The 23,371-nt window shown below is 42.4% G+C and overlaps 1 protein-coding gene across 1 annotated transcript in view; it reads left to right on the top strand.

The window, feature by feature from the left end:
• The first annotated feature begins 3,874 nt into the window (after positions 1–3,874).
• LOC106737698 (bifunctional protein GlmU) overlaps positions 3,875–23,371 on the top strand; it is a 64,824-nt gene continuing 45,327 nt past the window's right edge. Inside the window, exon 1 of the mRNA XM_014593799.3 lies at positions 3,875–3,978. Within this exon, the coding sequence (XP_014449285.1) occupies positions 3,976–3,978 (3 nt within the window). The 5' untranslated portion in view covers positions 3,875–3,975. The remainder of the gene's footprint in view (positions 3,979–23,371) is intronic.

The raw sequence follows: 23,371 nt of genomic DNA, 5'->3' as shown, positions 1-23,371 counted from the left end.
AGCGTGGGGCTGTGGTGCCAGCACTGGATGGAGCCGCACCTGTGGGGAGCCACGCCCCCCAAAGATTCTGTGGCATACTTGGTAATGTCTGACGGCACAGCAGTGTGCCACGGCACACTGGTTGGGAAAGGCTGGCCTAGGGCAGTGAGTGCCAACTCTTTGGACAGGTATGCCACAAATGAGCCCTGCACCCTCCCCAAGTGCAACTCCAATCCTTTTGTTCTGGTTGATTTGCTGCTTAATTTTCTGCTCCCTGCCTGATCTGCCACATGCTACACACAGAGGATGCCTGTGGCCACCCCTGGCCTGGGGGACAGCTCACATGACTGGGGTGTCGATTCACTTCCTGGGTTGGTGGTTGGCCTGCTGAAGTGACTTTGGGCAAACTCTTTGTGCTTCAGTTTCTCTGGCTGTAGGATAAGGATAGGGGTTTTTGAAGTCCTTTTGCAAAGCATTTTGAGAGCTACTGGCAAGAGTCCTCTGTAAGTACTAAAGATGAATATGACTAGGATATAAAATATGGTTACTTCCATATTTTTGAATGGGAAGGGGGAGTGATTAGTAAAAATGATTAATCCACTTAAGCATTTGCAAAATGAGATCTATATCCAAGCATCAGCCCAGACACTTACCCAGCTTCAGAAATTATGTTTATAATGCAAAAGATGATAGACTCTTAACTACCTGTTTTAGCTGGTACCACTATAATACTCTATAATTTTAATTACTATCTGGTTTCCTATTCTACACTTGTTGGCAGCTGCTATGCAGCATCCTTGCTTTAATGTTATTTGAATGTTTAATTACTCTATAATAGCACAATAATTAGCATGTAGCTACAGAGGAATTACACGGTTGCCTGTACTTTGTAAACTGCAGTGTTAACCCCATCTGCAAACAAATAATTATGCAGCAAACATACCTGCTTAACATAAACAATAATTACCAAACAATTAATACAAATATAAGAGGTGTGGGTGCTTCCTCTATAAACAGTATTTTGAATGTAATTTCTTGGTAGTTCTTATGTTATTTGCACCCTTTCCATCAAAATGTTGTATTGTATAATAGTCAGTACTGAGGAAGATATTGTTACTGTACTTTAGTCACAGAACTATATTTTTAAACTCATGCCATAAATGATGTGATATATTATGCAAGTTCTTATGTTTCTATAGAAACAAATTAGAATCAAGTGAATGGAAATATTTCTAAATAAGTCAAATCCGCTTTAGATGCATTTGTCGGTTTTCAAGTCTTATTTGAGAAAATTAGCAATAGAAAAGCCAGGAGGTGGCAGTGTCTACAAGGAAATAAAAATTCATCATTTCAAATTCTATTCCCTGAAAGGCACAGTCCCTTAAACTGTTGAATTAAAACTCAACCAGCATGGACAGTTGTATTATAGGGATTTAACTTAAAGATTTCAGTAGGGTGTTTGTCCCTTTCCCTCCAAACTCTTGATAATTTCAGCAACACAATTGAAAGCAGTGACTCCATTCTGCTATGTAGTTTCATACTCTAGAGCAGGGGTGGCTTACCTATGGCACTGGTGCCACAAGTGGCACAGGTGGCCTCTGTGTGTGGCACATGACAGTTCGGGGAGAGGACAGGCAACAAAGCAGCAGAACAGGCAAAGAAAAGGGCCGAGAGTAGTAATGGGGGAGTGTGCAGGACTAATTTATGACACTCCTGCTAAAAAGGTTGACCCCACACTGCTCTAGAGTAATCTTTATTAAATCAAATTTTTAATCCTGAAAGCTCATTGATGACCCATGGTATATTTTAAGAAATTTCCCACTTAAAAATAGATTTTCCCCCAGGTCATGTTTCCTATCTGATATCAAATTTAACAAACTGTATTTGTGTTTCCCTTAATGCAACCATCACACTGTCTGGGCATCATTTACAAAATGAAGAAGAGCATCATTTAGTCTACAAAGGACTGTTTTCTCCACCTCTCCATTACCTTAAAGATGATGTACTTAATGGGGTGTTGTGTTTTAATGAGGAGCGTTGCTGGATCATCCTTCCACCACAATTCAAAGAAGAAGAATTTACAAAAAGATGGGTCTATCTAAAATAAAAAGGCCCTGTTACATCCTGCCCTTTTGCACTAAAAAAAATCATGGCCAAAAACACCCTAATCTGACTGTTAGCTGCACTCTTGTTGACTGAAGAGAGGGCTTGTAAGACTGACATTTGAAGGTTTTAAAAATTAGGATTAGATGGGAAGTGAATAAAGTGCACAAAAAATATGTATGCTGTCTTCATGAGCCATTCTTGAAAGGTAGGCTCCTCTCTCGTTTTTTAACAACTCTGGATTTTTGTATAAAACCAAAATTTGTTTGTTCCTATTGCTTACCTGAACTAAGAATTACTCTGTCTGGGTAATACGTTTGGTTGCTGTGGAGATGACTGTGACCTCACAAAAAAAACTGGCACCCTGAGTTAGGGAATAAACATGATTAGATCAACCTTAATGGCTAATTACTCTTTTTGTTGGGTGAATCTTAGGTTACTGTTTTCATGTAAACATTACTGGTAATAAAGGAAGAGAGAAATAACTTGGATTATCAGTGTGAGATCCAAGACATAGGGCGACCATGATCAGGAACAGAATAATTTTTATCGATGAGGAAACTGGCCACAGTACTGTGAAGTGGACTGTACTGGTTTTGCCCAGGAAAGTAAGAACAGTGCAATCCCACTTTTAGATAACTTCTCTGTCTAATCCACCAAGTCAACAGAACTATTTCCAGATAAAACATTTCCCAGTTTCCTGAGACTTTGAGAGATGAAGCAATATATGATAACACAAGGCTCCTCTGAGTGAACTCCTCAAGCCATGCACTCAGTTTGTCTTAGGGATATTCAGGGCAATGTGTCCATTGCTAAAACATGCTCAATGCCAGTGCTATTTTTTTTCGGTGGGATGGGTGTATTTGTGTTTCCCCTCTTAAAGAAGGGCCTGAATTAAAACCCTGAATCTGGACTGCTGGGGTACAGAGCCCAACATTTTACAGATCCAGTGGTTTCCAATTACTGAATGAAGAGTGGTTATAGCTCTCCTATACCAGCTTGTACAGGTGTTGGCAGTTTGTGTCTGCAAGTAAACACAACACCTGTTCTCTGTGTTGATGACTGGGCTTGTGCCATAATTTAACAGATACAGGATCTGACATTTTGTAGCCTTTGTGTCTGGGCTGCTCCAAAATCTGAGGTTTTAAGGAGCAACAGGAGCTGGTAAACACATGATTTATTCAAGTAATGGCATAAATAAAAATGATTGGGATGAAACACTGCATCTATATAGCTGGATTTAGGTGCCAGGATTGGGTGCTAATAATGGTGACGTGTATGGTCTCCCATATTATTTTTGCCCCTGAAACAGAACAGTAGGTTTATTCTTTAAAAAAAATCATTGCAGCTTGTGGAGTGAAAGCCAAAAAAAATGGCTGGATTCAGCAGAATCTGAGAACCAGATTCAGGATTTTGAGGTGCCGTCACGCTGAGATGTGGATTGGTATGAAAGCAGCATTTGTAGTTGTTCATTATTTGGGAGTTAGGATTTGAGGACTGGGGATTAAAAACTGTGTGGATCCAGGAGAATGCAGGGGGCTGATTTGTATCCTAGTACATAATGGCACTGGGATACGTTGGCATCTGGGTCTATTAGAGGTATAATGAGTGGTTAGTCTTGTTCACTATTTTGCTAGTACACTTTGGGGGCTCATGTACAAAAGGCAGTGGGATTCAGGTAGATCTCTGTGTTAGCTATTTTCTACTGTTGCCACTGTGCAGTTGCTTCAGTCTCTCTCCCTTTCCTGGCCTCTTGCCAGGAGCAAAGCACGTGCTTTGCCTGTGACTTTTGCACAGAGAGATTTAAGCCCGGAAGCCCAACACAAAGTTCCAGCTCCAGGTGGGAGTACAGGGAACAGAACGGCATTGGTGGGGGGCTCAAGAAAGTTCACCATGGTGAGTTTAAACTGCCTCGCCTGCTCTGAAGCCACCTTTATTGCCTCCAGTAGGAATTTTATTAGCTAGGATAATGAGGAAGCTAGCTCTCATTTGCATTTCATACTGCTCATGTAAATGCATTGTACACTCTTTTTTTTTTTTTTTTTCTTGTCCTGGTCAAAGCAGTGTAACGGGGGCCAGAGAGTACATGAGTGTTTGGCTCAATATTTCTCGCCTTTTGTGAGTGTCTCTGGACAAGACTGGGGCTTCCTAGCCACCTTTGCTGTGGCATGCCTCAGTCCTTAAAGGGCCTCTACTTTGGTCCCTGTGGGGACTTGGGGCAGGGGTTTGCCTACACAGATCCTGTTGCAAAAGCTAGCACTAGTAATGCACCCATCCTTTTCTTTCCGTTCTGTTCTGTTACACATTTCTTTCATGGTGTTAATGTGTAGGATTTATGGCCTTTAAAGTTGCTATGCTAGTGAGAGTTCTGAGGATTTTGTGGCTGGTCTGAGAGATTGGCCAGTACTGAGCCCTAAGCTGAGTAGCAAGTACTTTTCTCTCTTTGTAGCTGAGCTTGTTAGGCTGGGCACCTGCTTTCCGATAGCCTAGTTTTTAACCCAATGCTTAGGCTTTTAAATGATGAAGTACCCCCTGTATCATTTGACCAGTAGATGAGCAAGGTTCTGGAACAAGTTTCCTTTTATAGGAGTGGGTGAGGGATGAGAAATGTAACTGGTCTCAAGACTGAGCTTGATAAATGTATACTGGACCTATATGACAGGGCTGCCTGCTGTGGCAGGGCCTGGAGCTGGTGACTTAGAAGGCCTCTTCCAGTTCCTATTTCTTTTGTGCCTACCTGGATGAAAGAATGCAATCAGCTTCCCAGTCTTTTAACAAATTAGCTCTCTGCATAGAGATAAGGCAAAACACTCCCTTTCCAGCACTGTTAGATATTATTTGGGCATCAGTGACAGGTACCACATCATGAAAATGTGACCTACTGGACAATGGTGAAATGCTATCCCATTTGCTAGGAAGTGGGAACTTAAGTGTTGTATTCTGATGTCAGAAAGCAGTGTTGGATGTCACAATGTCAGATCTAGATACTGTAACGAGCACAGTCCAAAGATGTTTATGTCTGGGTTTAGAGCCAAACCTTGGTTCTGATGAAGTCCTGAACGACATTTCCAAGATTTGTCCTTCAAAGCCCAATTCTCCTTTCAAGGAGTAGCATTTGGTAATACAGCTCTTAATGTTTATTAACTTGACTGGGTACAAACTGGTCTGACATGAGTGCCAATCTTTAGTCAATACAGCTGCCATATATTCAGTGTCTCAGTAGCTCCCAAAGCTACAGCTGCTTAGAATGAAGCAGAATTTACTATGCTATGGAGGGAATTACACAATGATTCAACATACATTGTCTCATTAATTTGCATAGGCAAAATACCATGTTATAGTATTCTGTTTCTCATCAAAGCTATAATAGTATCGCGTGCTTAGAGGTGTTAATATATGGCTCCTTCACTGCTCATGTATCTGTTTTCAATGGCAAGTAATCTCAGACCTGTCTTGTGCTGCACCAAGAAACTCTACCCTATAAAAGAACCCCAGTCCCATCAGGAAGCGCATGATTGTAAGGGGTTCATCCATGGGGATTGTGTTGTAAGATCAGTGAAGGCCTTCATTATCTTGCAATGACCATGTATGATCATAGAGAAATAGGGCTGGAGGGGGCCTCAAGAGGTCACCTAATCCCCTTACCCAAGGGGAGGACCTTCCAGGTCTAAACCATTCCAGACAAATATTGGGCACTCTGCTGTTTCTTTTCTGCCCAAATCATTGAGGCTTCCGAATTATCCAAATTATGGCAAGCATCAGCTCCAGTCAAAATGAGACAGCTGTGTGAGTAAATGAACAGAGCCATATTGTCAGATTTTATTTTTTTTTTGGCCTCAGGGCATGCCCCTGGGCAGGGAGCACTAGCTCTCAAAGCAGCTTACCCATGTTAGTGTGGTGCTGTGGACAGGTGAATGAGCTCTTCTTTGCAGCAGAACTAACTGGCCTGTGTGCAGCAGTGCCCCAGACTGGGCTATGCAGCTGCTGGCTTGGGCTGTTGTCTATTTGTAGTGCTAGTGTTCTTGTACCCTGCATGGCTGCCCTCTTCTCACCACTCACTGTATGGCTCTATGAGATTCACAAGGTAAGGCCAGGTCTTCAAACAGTTACCCATGTGCATTTTATCACTCTTGGACTTAAGGTAAAGCATGTGCATGAGTCTTTGCAGAGTTGGGTCCCAACAGATTTTATACAAGTTCTGTCATATTTCTCAAACCAGGAACTAGTGACCCACACAAATAATTGGGAAAATAATTATTTATATAGTAAATAAGAGTGTTCCTATGCTCCATTCTCATGCCATTGCTGCCGAAATATACATCATGGCTTACCACCCCAATTCTTTAAATTCCTGGTCTACTTGCCTCCTGACATGAGGTTGGGGAAAGTCAGATGTCTTTCTGCATTGTGACCACCAGGTGTCTCCTGTTAGGGGAGACAAAGCCTCTGAACTAAATAACTGCTCTGCTTGGCTGAGTTTCTGGGAAGGGTTCCAAACAATATCTTTTTTTTCCCACCAGTTATGTTACAGATCTAAACTTTAGTCCCTTGAGGTGAGGGGAAGGGAGAACCATTTACAAAATAAGGAACAAATTCTATTTCAATTGGGTATGCTATTTTGGGGGTTGCTGGTTTATGATATGAGGCCCCAGTTCTTCAGTTGAATGTATCAAGAGACCCCTGTGCCTGTGAAAAGTTTCACTGAGGTCAGTAGGTTTCTGGGCTGAACAGGCAGCTTTTTACACAGAATTGCAGGAACATGACTTAAATCACTCTGTGCTGTGCTGACAGATTGCACTGAAGGCAAAACAATCCGTCTCTGGAATTACATATTGTGAAAGATGAGGCTTGCTAATGTGCAGGGTGCTTTTATCAATTCAGCAGGCTAAGATTTTCAGAAAGAGCCAATGACACCTAGGTTCCCTAAATGGGCCAAGTCAGGACATGTTCAGCACCAGTCACCTGAAAACCTTTTTCAGATAGCTCTTTTTGGGCACCCGAAAATTGCAGCTAAAATCCCATGTCACTATTAAAAATGTTGATTTTGATGCCTCTGTTGCTAAATGGATCCCATCATCTTTCTTCCTCTCCTGCAAGAAAGCTGTTACTCTCTCCCTTCAGACCAGTGCAAGCTGCTGCTGGTAGAATATCCCTCCCATCTCTGCTGTCCCTTCAGTGTATGAGACTGGCTTTGCAGACTGCATGCATTATAGTACACATAGGATCTGTTAGAGCTTTCATTACCAAAACCTTCACTCTTGATTTTTGTAGAACAGATGCTTTCTGGAAAACAGGCCTTGGATCAGAAGTAAATATGTTTAGCATTCTCTGAAAAATGTATATTTATTTCAAAAGCTTATTCCATGCCATGTGGCCAAATTCACCACCACCCTGGGCAGCCAGGGAGTCATGCTTGCTACACCCAGGGGTGAGATTCTTTGCCAGGCTTAATCATATTTGGACAGAAGGGCCTGTCCCAGTCCCATACTCTTTGGCTCCCGTCTGCATAATTTAGATAGCTACGGGGCCTAAATGATGGCATGCCCTAGGGCTGCAGCCCTGCCCCAAATACAGCCCTGCTTCTCCCAACCCTGGTTCTAGCAATGCTGCCTTTGCCTAGATTTGGGAAAGGGTCCTTGGACAGCAGCATTATTTTTGGCTTCTGCTGTGTCTGCTCCACTGGAATCTTTCCATGATTGGATGTGGAGTTTATAGGGTACCTTGATGTTGCTCCAGACCTTTTACCTGGCATCAAAAAACTAGAGCTGGAGTGAGTATTTTGCTATAATTGCTTCACTATTAATGTATACACAGGGACTTTCTGGAGTGTGGAGTTTCTCTCTGTTTTAGTGACTGTTTTAAAAAGTTATTAAAAAGCACATAGGGCTGAAGGGGCTTGGATCCCAGATTCCAGTTCTTCGCTGTTGGAGGTGCTGTATGACATGATCCCAGTCTTTCAAACCTGAAGGGTAAAAGGATTGTGGATCTGCAAGAGAAACTAATACTCCCATGTATATCATACAAAGGTCAGTAGGAGTCTTCCTTGCTTGCATCTGTTGATTTTTTTTATTTTTTTTTCTTTTTCCAAACATTTCCCCATGAATTCTAATACTTGCTAAGGGGTTGAGTTTGAGTCACCTTATGGTAGCAGTGAAGGAAACGGGTAGCATGGTCTTTTGTGCTACAGGCAAGTTTTGGCCACGAACCATAGAGGGCAATATTCAGGAATGCGGGAGGTGCATGTAAAACTCTATGCCTATCAGTAAAGCACTCAAATGTATTCTTAAAAGGCACTCCCTAAATCTGGGACAAGAAAGAGCAATGTACCATTGCCTAATGTGCCATTGGTATAGTAGAGCAGCAACATTTTGCAGTGGCGAATGGTCCAGCTTGGGTCTTGGTTGGACCAATACTAGGACCCAGCCACTGCCACCACTTCTCCGTGCTGCCAAGTTATGTGGTGGGTTGGACTTTGGAATGGATCTTCCACTCAACCAGCAAGTCACCAGAGATACCTGAGAATACCTTCACCAAATTAGAGAAGTAAGTATGCCAAGAATTTCCTGAAAGACTTGGTTCCTGCCAATAATGAGTTTTAGTGAAACAAGAACAAGAGGGGGAAAAAAAGGGAACGCTGCCTCCCAAAGGCCTCCATGACAAACACAGGCATTGCAGGCATGCCATTTTTCGACACACACACACAAAATCCTTCCATTTTTCTCAAACCAGTTAATTCTATGTTTTACACTTGTCTACATTATGTATATATGGATGAATTTTTCTATTGTTGTTTTTCAGTCAACTTCCTGAATAGCTGAATTGTTTTTTATCATTTAAGATTTTGGCAAACGAATCACATTAAAATTGTTGGGGGGGGGGAATCCTATCTTTTTCCTTCAGCTGTATTAATAATATTGATAAACAAAGCCCCCTCTTCATCGGCAGTGATACCCAATAGCAACAGGTACACAAGAGGCACAGGCTTTCTGTGTTAACTAAGACATCTGAGTACTTGATTTCAAACAACTGGGTATATTTTTGCTGTGGACATATAATAGTCCAGTGCAGCAGAGAGACAAATAGCAAAGATGATGCTTGCTTATATTCCGTGCCTCACTCCATAGGCCCATTCAGCTGTAAGGGAGGAAACCAGGCTTCAACAGCCCAGATGATTTTGAAATGAATTGCTGGGCTGGGTGTGGAAGTCAGTAGCTCTTTGCAGAAGAATAGAGCCTTTAGTGTCTGAGCTGCAGTACTATTTTCTTTTTGTTTTTTCTCTCTTTAGCTCTTTGTTATGTCAACATCTGTAGTCTTGAGTAAATAGCATAAAGGGAGAATGCATATTGTATTTCTATTAAAGAGGCAAAATTGGGTAGGGGCCAGATTACTGTATAAACTGTGCAGTCTCTGTGTGAAGTGAGGAGGTTTGGAGGAAAGGCACTCCTTTCTTTGTGACATCCTCAGCCCCACCATGAATAACATTGCCTAGTATTTATATGGTACCTTATGGACCAGATCCTCAGCATGTACAAATCAGCCCCACTGCCTGTAATAGGACTATGGTGATTTATACCCCCTGTTGAGCTGATCTATATATTCGGAACAGCACGCAGACATTAACCAATTCATCTAGGCAGGACTGATGTTTTCTTCCCGTTAACTCCCGACAAATACTTCTTATCTGTTGTGTAATTAGGAAGTTTTAAATGTGCAATTATAGTGTTATGATAAAAATCCTACAAAGAGAAGCATATTCTTGTGGATATTATCTTTTATTGGACCAACTGACTGTTTGGGATAGATGAAGACAAGCTTTTGGGTATCATAGTACCCTTCCTAAAGTCTCTTGGAATAGGGACAGACATCCAAAAAGCCAGAGTCTGAATTGATTCAATCTTTGCAGGTTAGTTTAAAACCTAGCTAAGCTAAATCACTTTGTAACTGTACAGACATTCTAAACATGAAGCCACATATCTGCAGTGGCTCAGGCTAGAAGCCAGGCTAGAAGCCAGGGGAAGGCTAGAGCAGCCTTCCCTTCCCTTCCACAGGTCTGAGCTGAGGGGTGGCATGGCCAGGCCCCAGCAGGTGCTTTGATTTGGGAGGTGTTCCCTGCCCTTCTGACCAGTACAGCAGGGGGAGGGAGGTGGGAATTGATAACAGTGTTTATCACCCCATTAAAAAAACAGCAGAGGGACATTAAATGTTTTTAAATGGTACCAAAATGCCTAGCAGAAAATAACTAAACCTGAGGACCTCAACTTAGTGCTCTGCCATCAATGGAGAACAACGTAGATAAACCTGATATCAAGCTACATGAGATTGTACTGCCCAAGGTCTGATTAATCACTATGTGGTCTTCCCATTACCTTTGGTGGGGCTTTGGATCATGCCCTTAGTGAAGAAATTAGAACAATTAGTGGGTCTAAAAAAAGGAATTCTTCACAAGTACAAACTTCATTTTTAGATTTCAAAAAGAGCCAGCTGGGTTCACCTTGCAGAAAGTAAAAAGGTAGGAAAGAATCTTGAAGTGGCATGTATTGCTACAGGCAGGGACACTGTATTGGGTGAAGATACATGACATTTAGACCATACTAAGAACACTTAAAACATAAGCATCCACATGTTAAAGCTCATTAATTTGTGTTAAGTGCCTTCTGAGTGTCTCAAAGTTATGCCTCTTTAGACAAGGGTTAACTCTGAGGCATGCTACCTACCTCATATTAAGGTCACTTCCCAAGAGAGCAATTTGAAGTCCTTCAGCATCCCATGATACATCATTCCCAGCCCCTCCTCCCTCAGCAGAGATGGAGTCCAGGCGTCCTGGTTTCTAGCCACCTGTGTCCTCACCAGCCCTCCAGTGTAAGTCAAGAGTTGTGCAAGCAAAAAACAGTAGTAACCCTTACTATGTGAATACTCCTAGCACACCCTAACTTTAGCACTCCTTAATAATCCACAGATTTAGTATGGTCTAAGTGTAAAGTGTAACTTCACTTCAGCTGGGAATCTAGCAGCTAGAAACTCTTGGTTTATTTATGATGGCTTCAGGAAACAGGCAGCTTATGAAGGTGAAGAAATGGGCTACTTGTTCTGGAACAACAAAAATAACTGGTACAGTACTAGTCATGTACAGAACTCAGAATCTGTAGCAAGCAAAAACGGGCAACTCGCAGGACAGGCTATTTTCACATGCCTGCTCTGAAGCTAAAGATCAAAATTTTTTTTCTTTTAAAACTACTTCCAACACAATTTTAATCTGTTTTTACAGTGTATGTTTTCATTGCATCATGTTGAAATTTGGCCATTTTAGTTGTACCTGTGTTAAAATTATGTGAGTCTTTAATATATGAGTGCCTCTTGGAGAACAGATCATATTTACTGGAATTGTACTGGAACCCAGAGGCCTGAATGGCAGCCTGGGCCCACTGTTCCAAGCCCTGTATGAACACATGGATAGCCTGTTGCAAAGAGTGTAAAGACTCTATGGACCCAGGGTGAAGCAGAGAAGCAGACTTACCTAGGAATGTCTACAGGGTTAGTAGCAAAGATGGGGAGAAAAATCAAGTTCTCTGGTCTGTGGTTGAGTCCTGTAGTTATCAGACTACAGTAGGACCTTGGAGCTAGGCTAGAGTGTTACAGGAAGATTTCTCTAGTCACACGTTGTTTAGAAGTATGGTCCAAATGTCTTCTTTTGTAAGCATCTGACAGAAATGACATGAAGTTTATAATTTATCAGTGTTGCATGGAGAGTTCAGATAGGAGCCACTTGCTGTTTTTAAACTCTAAATAAATTAACACATCAGCTCAAGATCACAAAAAAGTAAACCGGCCTATTTCACACAAGACGGGTGCATACAGTCCTCCTCAAAAGGATATGAAGCAAAGTAAGAATCTATTGAAAAAAAGTTCTATCTAAATATCCCTAACCTGAAAGAGTTTAACTGTATCTCTGTCTTCCAAAAGAAGCAAGATAGCAGCGGGTGATCCAAATCTGTGAATTAGTTTGCCAACCTGGTCAAGCAGCCTGGGTTGTATACAGGCTAGAAAACCCTTAGGAAGCAGATGGAAAATTGCGGTGTTAGTTTTATTTAGTTATTTGCATTCAACAGGTCCTGGAGTTAGCAATGCATTTATGTGTGAATTAGTATCCATTTGAAATCATTTAGACTTAAGAACCCTGTTTAAAAGTGAAGGCCTCATTTAAGTGCTCTGCTGACTTAAGCACATGTTTATACTTAAGCAATTTACCAATACAGCATGTAATAGGAATACATCCTGAGAGGTACAATTTTCCTTACAGCTGACTATCAAGAAAGCTGGGGATGCGCAACACCAAACGTGTTTGCAGTCAGACCTCTTCATTGATTTTATTCCATAAAGACGTGTTTCACAATGTGAATTTATAGTGTGAGACTTCCATCTTTTCTGGTTTCTCCCTCTGAATAAAGGTTCTCATATTTTCCTTTATTGCCTTGTGAGCCATTTCTGTACCTCTGTATTTTTTTGTTCCATATTTGCCACCTGAGACTCAGTATTTGGCCTGCTGACTTTCACACTTGGTTTTGTGTATGAATGTACTGGAATAAACTATGTTATGGACTATAGAGAAAGTAAATTTTAGTCAGAAAACTCTTCAACTTACGGGCTCTTCATCCTTAGAAATCTCTGTTTTTCATCTCCATAAAGTTGACAAACACACAATTCCAGTTTCATGGTTTCTGTCTTACTATATTCCAAACACTTTTAAAGTCAAGAACAAGGTGCAAGATGAGGCCAAGGTGCCCAGAGATCAGAAATACAGAGGAGGCTGGGAACTGGGTCCAACTTAGTGGGTCAAGACTGGAAGTGTGCAGCCAGAGTAAAAGGGGCTAAAGCCAAGAGGGCTGAGGCCTCTACAAAAGGTTGGGACTGAGGACAGAGTAACACCTGTGAAGCATGGGCATTGCTGGAGGGATGGAAGGAGCCCACAAGTTTAGCTCTTAAGGCATGTTGGGCTGGAGAGGGCAAATACTGAGACAGAGAGAGAGAGAGAGAGAGAGTACCTATGGCCACCAGACTCCGAGAGCAGCTTCCCCTCATTACTTTTAACAAAGCACAGCAGGCGAGGAAGCAGGGTGGGACCCTGGGAGGCAAGGGTAGGACCCAGGCAGGGTCCAGGCAGCCACTAGGGGGCATCGTGGCAGCCCTCAGGCTTTGTCCTTGTTACAATACATGACACCATGGTGATGTTTGATAGCAAACTGTTTTCATTGAGGTGCTGGTGTTCTGAATACTACTTCACAGTGGAATTGCATATTTGTAGCATTTTAGAAAAACTCTGCTTAATACTCTTCAAGGTCAACACTGTCCATTAGCCTGACTTTTTGTATGACAGCTAAAAGCTATGACCCCATTTTTCCTCTGTTAATGCCAACAACTTGTATGTAAATAAAGCATTTCTTCCAGAAAGTGTACCCAGAGCCAGATCCAAAAAAAAGTTGGTTGGACTTTGGGAACCCAAGTCCAAGATTGTGATCCAAGAAACTCCTCTCAGTGATAGTAGTTGTCATTCATGTGTGCCTGTGTTTATTAAGCCTGATGACAAGAATTAAACAACCAACTTTAATTGAGGAGCAGTAAGCTAACCTCTGCAGACCCTTTGCCTCTTTTTAACTAAATGTCTACTCCCTAACTGAGGAACAATCTCTCAATTACCAACTCTTCTAAATTAGGCAGCATGTCTAAATTGTAACTTGTATCACTACAGTGATCATCTGGCCTGGGAGATGCCTACATTTATTAAGCACCTGCAGTTTCAGATTCTATGTACCCTTAGGCCTGTCCTCATCTGAGCTGCTTGGCACCTTGGCTCCCTTTGGATCCAGAAACTAGGCAGAGCAGTGTTTGTATCTCTTGAGGGCTTGTCTACACCTGCAGCAGCAGCAAGTCCCAGCAGTGAGAAACTGTATTATATACCACCCACCTATGTCCACAGAAATGCTCCCAATCCAGGAGTACAACAGTGAGGAGACTAGGACTGTCTCAGGCAGTAGTGTAGCTAAGAGGGAGTGACTGGGGCACCAGTTCCGGGTGTTGAATTAGGGGAAAGTAAAAATAGCAGCTACTATGCTGCCAGCCCAACTGTTGCTACCACCCTTGTCCACAGCCCAGCCACTGACACTGTTGCATGCACAGCCACCATTGCCCAGGGCACTGAAGTGCCCAGGGATGCCTCTGATCCCAGGAGGCTTCTCTAAGGCCCATTGAAAACTGGGATCTCTAGAACAGGCACAGCAGGATGAGTGGGAACAACCTTACACATACAGGTTGGGGAGAACATGCTCGAGCTCCTCAGTGCTGTAACTCACCAGCACTGCAGTATACTTAGGCTCTAAGGGACTCTGAGTTGATACTGAATTGTTTTCTTCAATGTTCATAACAAAGTTCATAATCAAACACCTCTGGTGGGGGTGTAGCAGTCTGACTGCAATCTGCACAGCTGTGTTCTCAGTGCTAACAGAATTAATAGCCAAGTGAGCAGGAGGTTCACAAGAGCTCAAGACACCAACATTGTCTGCATAGTGCACAGGGCAGGGTATTGCTTCAGTAGCATCTCATCTATGGCTTCATAGATCTCCTGACAGTTGTGAATGGGGGGTTAGTTTTTGTTTTTTGCTTCTTTTAAAGAATGGTTGCTTAGCATGTGAAGTCATCTGTTGTCTTACTGAAAGAAAAACAAAGTGTGCTACATCAGGTGTAAACAGAATAGCACTAAAGTGCAGTCACAATGCCAACTGATGCCCAGCGGTGGATCCACAAAGAAAGGCAAATCTATGAACTGCAAATATGACGGTGATGGTGTTTATGCCAGCTTGCTTTCAGCCACAGGATTAGGTCTTGATGTCTGAGGTGCAAATGCCTTTGGTCAGGCACACAGCTATGAGTTTCAGCACATCCCGGGAGGTCCTCAGCCCCTTATAGGATCTGGCCCTCAAAAACCGTGCTGGTAAGGAACACTGTCAGACAAAAGAAACAATAGACATCCTGTTCTGTTTCTTTATGGGACCTCCCACATAGTAGCGCCTCTGAGAGAAAAGGAAAATGACTGAGGGCAAGGGAGAGAGACACGGTAGCAATAAATGCCACCTAGCTAAATTCCAAACACTTTGTTTTTACTGCTGTCATTGGGTTCAATCCTTCAAAGTGCTGAGTACTCTCTCTCTCTGAGCGCCAAAATGATGTGTACTTTGTCATCCATAGGAGTATGCTTTTGCTCCAAGTTTAAACATGTACTCTGGTGGACTGGGGGCAAACTACTGAGAAACCTTCAGGATCGAGTGCAGAGATCATAAAGAGGTGTGAATCACCATGCCAAGATGGACTGGGCCACTGAACACCTAAAGAGGCCATATCATGAAGTGACGTGTCTGCGTTGTAACTTTTATGCGAGGGGCAAGGGATTCTTAGGGTGATATCTTTTATCGGATCAACTACGTCTTTGGGGTAAAGTTAAACGAGCTTTTGAATGCAGGGCATTCTTCATCAAGGTCTCGCAACACAGTTGGCCCAATAAAAGATATCACCCGAAGAAATCTTTGCTTCTCACATAATTGCTAGACCATAATGGTACAAAATCAATCTTACATTACTGTAACTTTCAGGAATTTCATGCCTGCATCAGACTTGAGCACCATTTAACCCAGTGCCCTGTCTCTTATAGAGGCAGCCCTAGATGCTTCAGAGGAAGATGTGAGGAACCCTCCCCTCCACAGTAGGGGGATATGGTGTAATCTGTCTCTTAGGGAAGTCTCCTGCACCACAGTAGAGTGAGGAGCATGAGATGTTATATTCTGTTTAGCCCACCTCTTTTTTAATTTGCTATTATCACTCTGGATATAGTTATAAATGCTCACTCTCTCTTTAAATCTTGGCTTTAAAGACATCTAGTCACAATGAGTTCTGAGGTCTTGTGCAAAGCTGAGGTTGAAACTGCTTAACACCATGGCTGGTTCTAACTATGTGATATGGAGGCACAAACTGTAGTTGATGTGGTTAATGTTCAGTGACTGTAGACACGAAAGGGTTGTTTCCACCCTGGTAGCATGAAGTTCTGGTTCTAAAGGACCTGGGCACACCTGACCCTCCCACGCCTGCTGATGCACTTTCAGCCTGGAAGAGCATGTATTAGATTGCTCCATCATGCTCATTCATCTCTGTCTGCTCTTGAGCCCCTGGTCTCTAATAGGCCTGAGAAGAGCCCCTGGGAATGAGCCAAAACCAGCCTCACTGGTAAACTTCATGATCTGGAGCATGTTGGCAGCTATGGGGGCCAGGGAGTGGGAGCCATGTGCTTGGTCCCCTCAGTCCTGGGGCTCACCACTGCCATGGTGTAGACTAGCTGTAAGAGTGACATCCCTCAGGTACGTGAAGAATGCTACACTTCTGGCTAAGCATATATCACATCTTGAAGACAGTTTTGAGTGGGCACATCTACACAAGACACTGACTACGCAGTAGCTAATAAGACTGCTTAGTAGTGCGTCACAGAATGGACAGTGCTAATACACTACTGCACAGTCTTATTAGGCTACTGCACAGTAGCATGACTTAAAAGACGTTTGCTGGCTGTACTGTGCAGTAACTCCATTTACTGTGCATTTATTTAGTACTTGCTAGTACAAGTACTAAATAAATGTGCAGTAATGACTGCACAGTAGCATCTCATGTAGATGTGCCTAATATGTCTTTTTTTGGGTAGAACTGGGCTTACAAAGTAAAGTTAATGACCTGAATATTCAGGTTGTAATCTGTTGGTTTACAACACATATATCAACACTCTGAAGAAAAGTTTTTTAGCTTTGGCCATTCTAGAACTGTCTCCTCTTTCCCCCTTCCCATTCTGTAAGGCAAAATATGCCTGTAAGATGAAAAGATGGCTTTCTGGTAGTTTTTCATTTTGTATTTGCTTATAATTCATCATCGTTTGTGGCAGGCCTTTTATCCACTGTACCCTTACATCTTTTATCTTTCTCCTTTTTAATGTTGAATTCCAATATTTAAATGCGTCTTGTCATTGAATTAAAAAATGACCATGATTTGAGAAGAAGACTTATCATATGCTGTATGCTTTGCTGTTTTTTTAATGTTTGGAGTCTAAAGATTGTTTTAAAATAATATTTAAAGAAACATATACTGTAGTCCAACAAGAAAAATGCAATTATCACTTTTCTTCCACCTTTTTGCTAACCAAATTTCTTTTTGCTTTCTGCTGTAACAGCAGGAGACAAAATGGGCAAAAAGAAGATATATTTTTAATTTATGGGAGTTTTTAGAAAAGATGCTTTAGGTTCAGATTAAACCCTACTGCAGGTTCAAGGGGAAAAAATTAGAAAATCAATTTTCCCAGACTGAAGAAAAGGAGAGAAAAACACTGCAGTTTATATAGTGTTCTTTGTTATTTCAATCAATAGCTCTGTTCTCATGAATAGCTGAATAATCACTTTTTTTGTATAGTGTTGGTATACATACAGACTTATCTCCTTCAGACTTTGTTGTTGAACCTGCAGTAGCACATTTTTGATCATTAACAGTTTCTTGCTCTTATCCTGGTTAATTTTTTCTACATCTGTGAATCTTACTCTGAGCCTGGAACACAGTGATTATTTCCTGCTGTGGAACCGGCATGCAGTATAAAAATATGTTTTTCAAGTAAATTAACATTTTCACAGGAAATCACAAGGAGTGTCAAGCATACCAGGAGCTAAATGTAACGTATTTTTTTGGTGGGAAAACTTGTGAATGGACTGAACCTTATAGAACTGTACTGGTGAGAAGGAACATGCATAGCTTAGTAAATAAAAGTGCTTCAAAAGAAAACACTTCAGTAGAATTTGCATATAGAAATGTTGATTGCCTATTATTAAAAATCTGTAGTGCATCATATTTGTGTAAAATGTTGATGTCTGGAATGGTCATAGGCCCCTACAGCAGCTGTGAAAGCAACAGTTCTCAGTAGTTTCACAATGGAAGCAGAACTGAAAGTGCTTTTGATTTCTCTAGTGCAAAAGGTCCTTGGGCCTAGATCCACAAAAGGACCAAGGAAATCTCTACATTGCTTCTTCAGACTTCCTGCAAGTGCCACTGAGAAACCACCCTCTTCCCTCCTGCCAACCTCCCTAGTTCTGCTTTGTGCACCAAAACTGGGAATGAGGCAGTGAAGCTGCCCTCCCAGCAGCCCCTGCTGTCACTGACATGCTTGGGAGCAGCGGTGGGGGAGCAGCCCGAGGCAATTTCACTGCCTCATTTCAGGGTATGGAGTGGGAGCAGGTTGGTGGGATATGCTTCTCAGCTCAAGTCCCACAAATGCTATGGAAGCGTCACACACATGCTTCTGGACACTTTTGTCCTGTTGAAACCATTGCCCCACCTTGGATGTCTCAGCTTTTGTGAACACTGCATGAGGAAGGGCAGATGTTGGAATAAGGAATTCAGTGAAACGAGTCCAGTAGGTGAGAAGCTGCTAAACTGACCACTCGTAAATGCTGGGAGAGGGGTATGGCCTAAGTCCTACCCCTCTCACCATCTCTCAGCAGTTGGAGATATCCAGGCAGGAGCCATTTTCTATAGTTAGGGCTGACAGGGTTTAGGCTCCTTTCTCACAAAATACAGCCAGCAGAAGGAGATGATGGTTTCTAAGGGAGCTATAACTCGCATTTCACAGAAGAATGCTGAAAATGCCGAGCTCCTGGATATTTTGGGGCAAGGCTCCCTCAAATTCTCCAAGCTGTTCCACTAACATATGCATTGAGGTAGACTACAATCCAGGTCTCCCCTCTCCCAGGTGAGTGCCCTAACCACTAGGTTAGAGTTATTCCCTCTTCCACACATTCCTGGTGAATATTTAATTAGCCATGATTCCAAGCAGAGTGGGACAGCTGTAGGCTCCTCCAAGGTTAGTAGCTGAGTACAGGTTTGAACTGAATGATTTTTCTAATGGTCTGGATCTGCAAAGCACCCGGGTATTTATCATTTGCAGGGAGGTGCATCTGACTTCCAGCCAAGCCAAGTGGGATTTTGAATTTTACTGTTATACAAAAGTAAAGTAGTTGATCCTGCATCCTTTATTTATATTACTGTGGTCCGTAGAGGCCTCTATTGAGATCCCTGCCATGCCAACAGCCATGATGTGTGTAATTTCTTCAGTGAAACCAAAGCTATCTGTAGGCCAAGGACAGAAGGAGTCACCCCTTTGAGGTCTAAGGATGAAACAATACTCTTTAAATTGAGCTCCACCATCAGTGTGTGGTAGAAGAAGCACTTTCAAAAGCTTCTGAACTGAATTCTAATGTTGAAGACAATACTACAGAAGCCATTCCACAACATACCATTAAGGACTACTTTGCAGATGCATCCACTTATCAGGAGGCCTTGAAAGCCATTAAGCTGATGAAAAACAACAAAGCATGTGGTCCTGATGGAATACCAGCTGAAATTTATAAGCAAGATAGAAAAAAGCTCCCTTGCCAACTACACACCATTATTCTGAAAATTTGGAAACATGGGCAGATTCCAAGTGACTTAGATGCCAGGATTGTTAGTATTTTCAAGACTGAAGATACATCAGACTGCAGCAATTACTATGGTATTGAATTCCATAGCTGGAAAGAACTTCACCCACATTGTCCCCAGTAGACTCACTCTCCTTGCCAAGATGCTTCTACCCAAGTCCCAGTATGGATTCAGACCACACAGTAGTACAATAGACATGATCTTTGTTGTTGGACAGTGACAGGAGAAGTGCTGCAAACAGCACTTAAGAACTTTCCATAGCATTTGCTGACCTACCTAAGGCTTCTGATTCAATCAACAGAGAGGCGTATGAAAGACCCTGACATTATCTGGCTGCCTGCCAAAACTTGTTACCAGCCTCAGACTTCTTCATATGGACATGACAGCAGCTGTCTTAAGCAATGGCTCAGAAACAAACCCTTTCATTACTAGAACTGGCATTAAGGAAGAAGGTATGATAGTCCCATCAATCTTTTCCAACTATAACACACCATCTTTCCCAAAAAGTAAACAGATGATGATATTCAACAACAGGTATAATCTGCCAGGGCTACCCTTGGAGGTCTCTGATGTTGTATCTTCAATGATGATGACATCAAGACCCAAACCAAACTTCTTGTCTACCAGGCTGTTGTCATCCCTGTGCTATTGTATGGGTGTGAAACTTGGACAACATATTGGAAAAACATGAAAACCTTGGACTGTTACCATTGGTGATGGCTTTGGAAAATCCTCTATATTATTTGGAAGGACAGAAAAATAAATGCCAGCATTCTGGCTCAAGCAAACACCAGCAGCCTCAAAGCCACGATTATATGCACCTCCATTGGACAGGTCACGTCTTAAGGATACCTGAAAACCGGCTCCCGAAATAGGTCCCATACTCCCATCTAACCAATAGTCACTGCTCTAGAGATGGGCAAAAGAAGAGATTCAAGGATACCGTGAAAGCCAACCTGAAGAAGTGCAATCATAACATCAATATCTGGGAGACTTGAGCGCTGAATCGTTCCCACTGGCACCACAACGTATGATAAGGCATTGGTCATTTTGAGCAAACTTGCTTCACTATGGAGGTAGATAATAAGAGAGACAAAGGGAAAGAGCTGTTTCTCAGCATCACCAGGATCCACTTCTTGACTCCCAGAACTATTTGGCATGTCTGCAGTCAAAAAAGCAGATCTCAGATTGGCCTTTTCAGTCATCTCTATGTTCAGCAGTGGTTCCCTATTTCCTGGAAAACTGTCATCCTAGTGTTGAGGGACTGCTGTCACTGCTGCCACCACTGAGTTCATAGAAGCCCCTATAGAAATTACTACCATGCTAGGTATTGTACAAACAAATAGGTTATGTCTATACTAGACAGTTAGCTCAGGCTTTTACGTGGATTTTAGCCTTAACCCCACATCCGTCCATGCAGAATGTCCTCTGACCTTGTTTTTGGAGTACTTTTAAGCATGGACTAGTTCATTTGCCTGGGAATCCAAGTTCAAGCACAGGTTCTGATTTAACTTGGGCTGGAATGGACCCACATAATTTTTCAGGCTAAATCACTCAAGTGTTCATAGTCCTCCAATACCTCCCCTTCATTTTACCGAGGAACAACCCCTGCCCTCAAAGAGGTTGTGATCCTTAAACAGACAAACGAGACTATTTTACATATGGGGAGCTGAGGCAGAAGAATATTAAGACTCATCCAAAGTCACACAGCGCACGTCTACACCACATCAGACAGTTCTGGTTTGAAAACACGCCTTGTGTACTGCATGCCAAAAATATGTCATATAGTCCCTTTCCGGCATGCCTAATCCCACTCAGCCCCTGGTGCGTGCATGAGAAAAGTGGCTCTGTGACTTTTTTTTGCCTGTGGTGCCCATGCAGCAGGAAAAGGCATGTGCAGGACTCCCTAGCACTGTTTGATGCAGAACAGACATGCTCTCAGGGAGTCTGAGGCAGAGCTGGGAAGTAAGCTGAGGCCATCTGATTCCCACTGGCACAGGACAGGACTTTCTCTCAGTAGAGATAGTTTATAAGTAGTAATACCATATTTTCTCAGCCAGTATGCACCTTTCCCCAAAAAGTCAGCCCCCCAAAATTGGGGTGAGTGTTTTAAGTGGGGAAATCACTTCTTTTGCTGCAAAAGGAGCCCTCCTGGAGACACTGTGCATGCCAAGATGTGCCTGCTTAACAAACTGAAAGCGCAGAGTCTTGTGTTAACCCTCCCACAGCCAGAGCTGTTGGCTGAGCACTACAGCTTGTGCTGAAGCAGCAAGTGAGCTGCTGGTAGTACCTTGATGAGGCTTGTGACGTAGAAACACTTTATTTACAGGACTTTATTTGAAGAACTACTTATAGTAAAGAGTTAACTGTCTTGAAACTGGCCTCATAAAGGTCTGGGGCCTAATTTTGTGTCACACAAGGCAAGTCCTCTTGGTAACATTGAGTGTCTAGGAAGTCTGGCATTGCAGGAGACTGTTTGCCATACCAGGAAGTTCCTGATGCTACATTTCTTGGACCATCTACGCGTCTAGGAGGTCTTACTCTGTCACACAGCCGGCCATGACTGGAAAAATCCTTTTCTTTACATTCTGCCTTCCAAAAACAAAGTGCGTGCTTTATTTGGGGGCGTGTTATATGCGAGAAAGTACAGTGTGTCCTTGAATGTGACTTCTTGAAAAATGAAATGCACATGCCATACATCTGTAATGGAACTGGACTCTTAATACTGATAGGTTAAAAGGGATTGGAGACCTCTGGTGGGAAGAAGCTTTTTATTTTCTTTTACAGTTCTGCAATTTTAATTGCATTATTGCAAATGACCTTGCCAGGCCATGGCTACTTTGGAGACCCACCAGGACAGCCGCACAAAGGGAAGCTGAAAACAAAAGTTCTTCTGTTTTTTGTCTCAGTGATTCAGACTTATTATCACTTTGTATTTTGAACATCACCTTTCCCACTTGCAAACAGTTATATTATTAAAAAGATATCTCCAGCAGATAGTAACCTTGGCAGTAGTTGTCAAGGCTAATAGTTTGACATTTCAGATCACCCACAACTAATCAACTGAACATGGCAACACATTTGAAAAACCCATTATAGATGTATGGCTCAGGCGTAATATGTCAAAGCTAGCACTAACAGCTGTTATGTAAACTGGCTGATTTTCCTCTGCTGAATAGTCACATGGTAAAAGAAAAAGTGCTTTTGAAGGACTCAAGAGCATCTAACCACGAGGGCCTGCACACAGAAAACTGTACTTTTGAATGCCATATATTTATAGAAAGTTCTCTTCAGTGATGGCAAGTACTCAGTCTTCTCTTTCAGCTACTTTAAGAGATTTTTTTCTTCCTTCTCCTCCTAAACTGCTGTGGTTCCAAAAAAGATGTTCCACAGGTGTCTGCGCTGTCATTTGAACATAATCTTTGGCACTAATGATTTCCATAGCTGTTGTCTGTACCTTCCTGGAAGATCAGGAAAGCTCAAAGAACCCAGGAGTTATATTCAAATCCGTTTGAAGTCCCCAAATACCCAAATCCCAGAGGCCAAAAAAGAGTGAGTAGGAGAGTTGTTTTGCTTTGTAAATCTTCTAAAATGCTACTTGCTCAGGATGATATCCTTAAAGCATTTGAGCTTTCTAACTGCTGAGGAAATAACATTTCTCTTTAGATGCTGGCTAGGTTTCTAGAGGAAAAGAACTTGGTGCTCTTTGAAAACACCAGCTGAGCAATCTTTTTGTAGGGGAGGT

The sequence above is a fragment of the Alligator mississippiensis genome, chromosome 1, assembly GCF_030867095.1.
Source record: "Alligator mississippiensis isolate rAllMis1 chromosome 1, rAllMis1, whole genome shotgun sequence".
In the NCBI taxonomy this organism is placed as follows: domain Eukaryota; kingdom Metazoa; phylum Chordata; order Crocodylia; family Alligatoridae; genus Alligator; species Alligator mississippiensis.
Note: the sequence above shows the minus strand (reverse complement) of the source record. Positions and strands in the feature narration are given on the sequence as shown.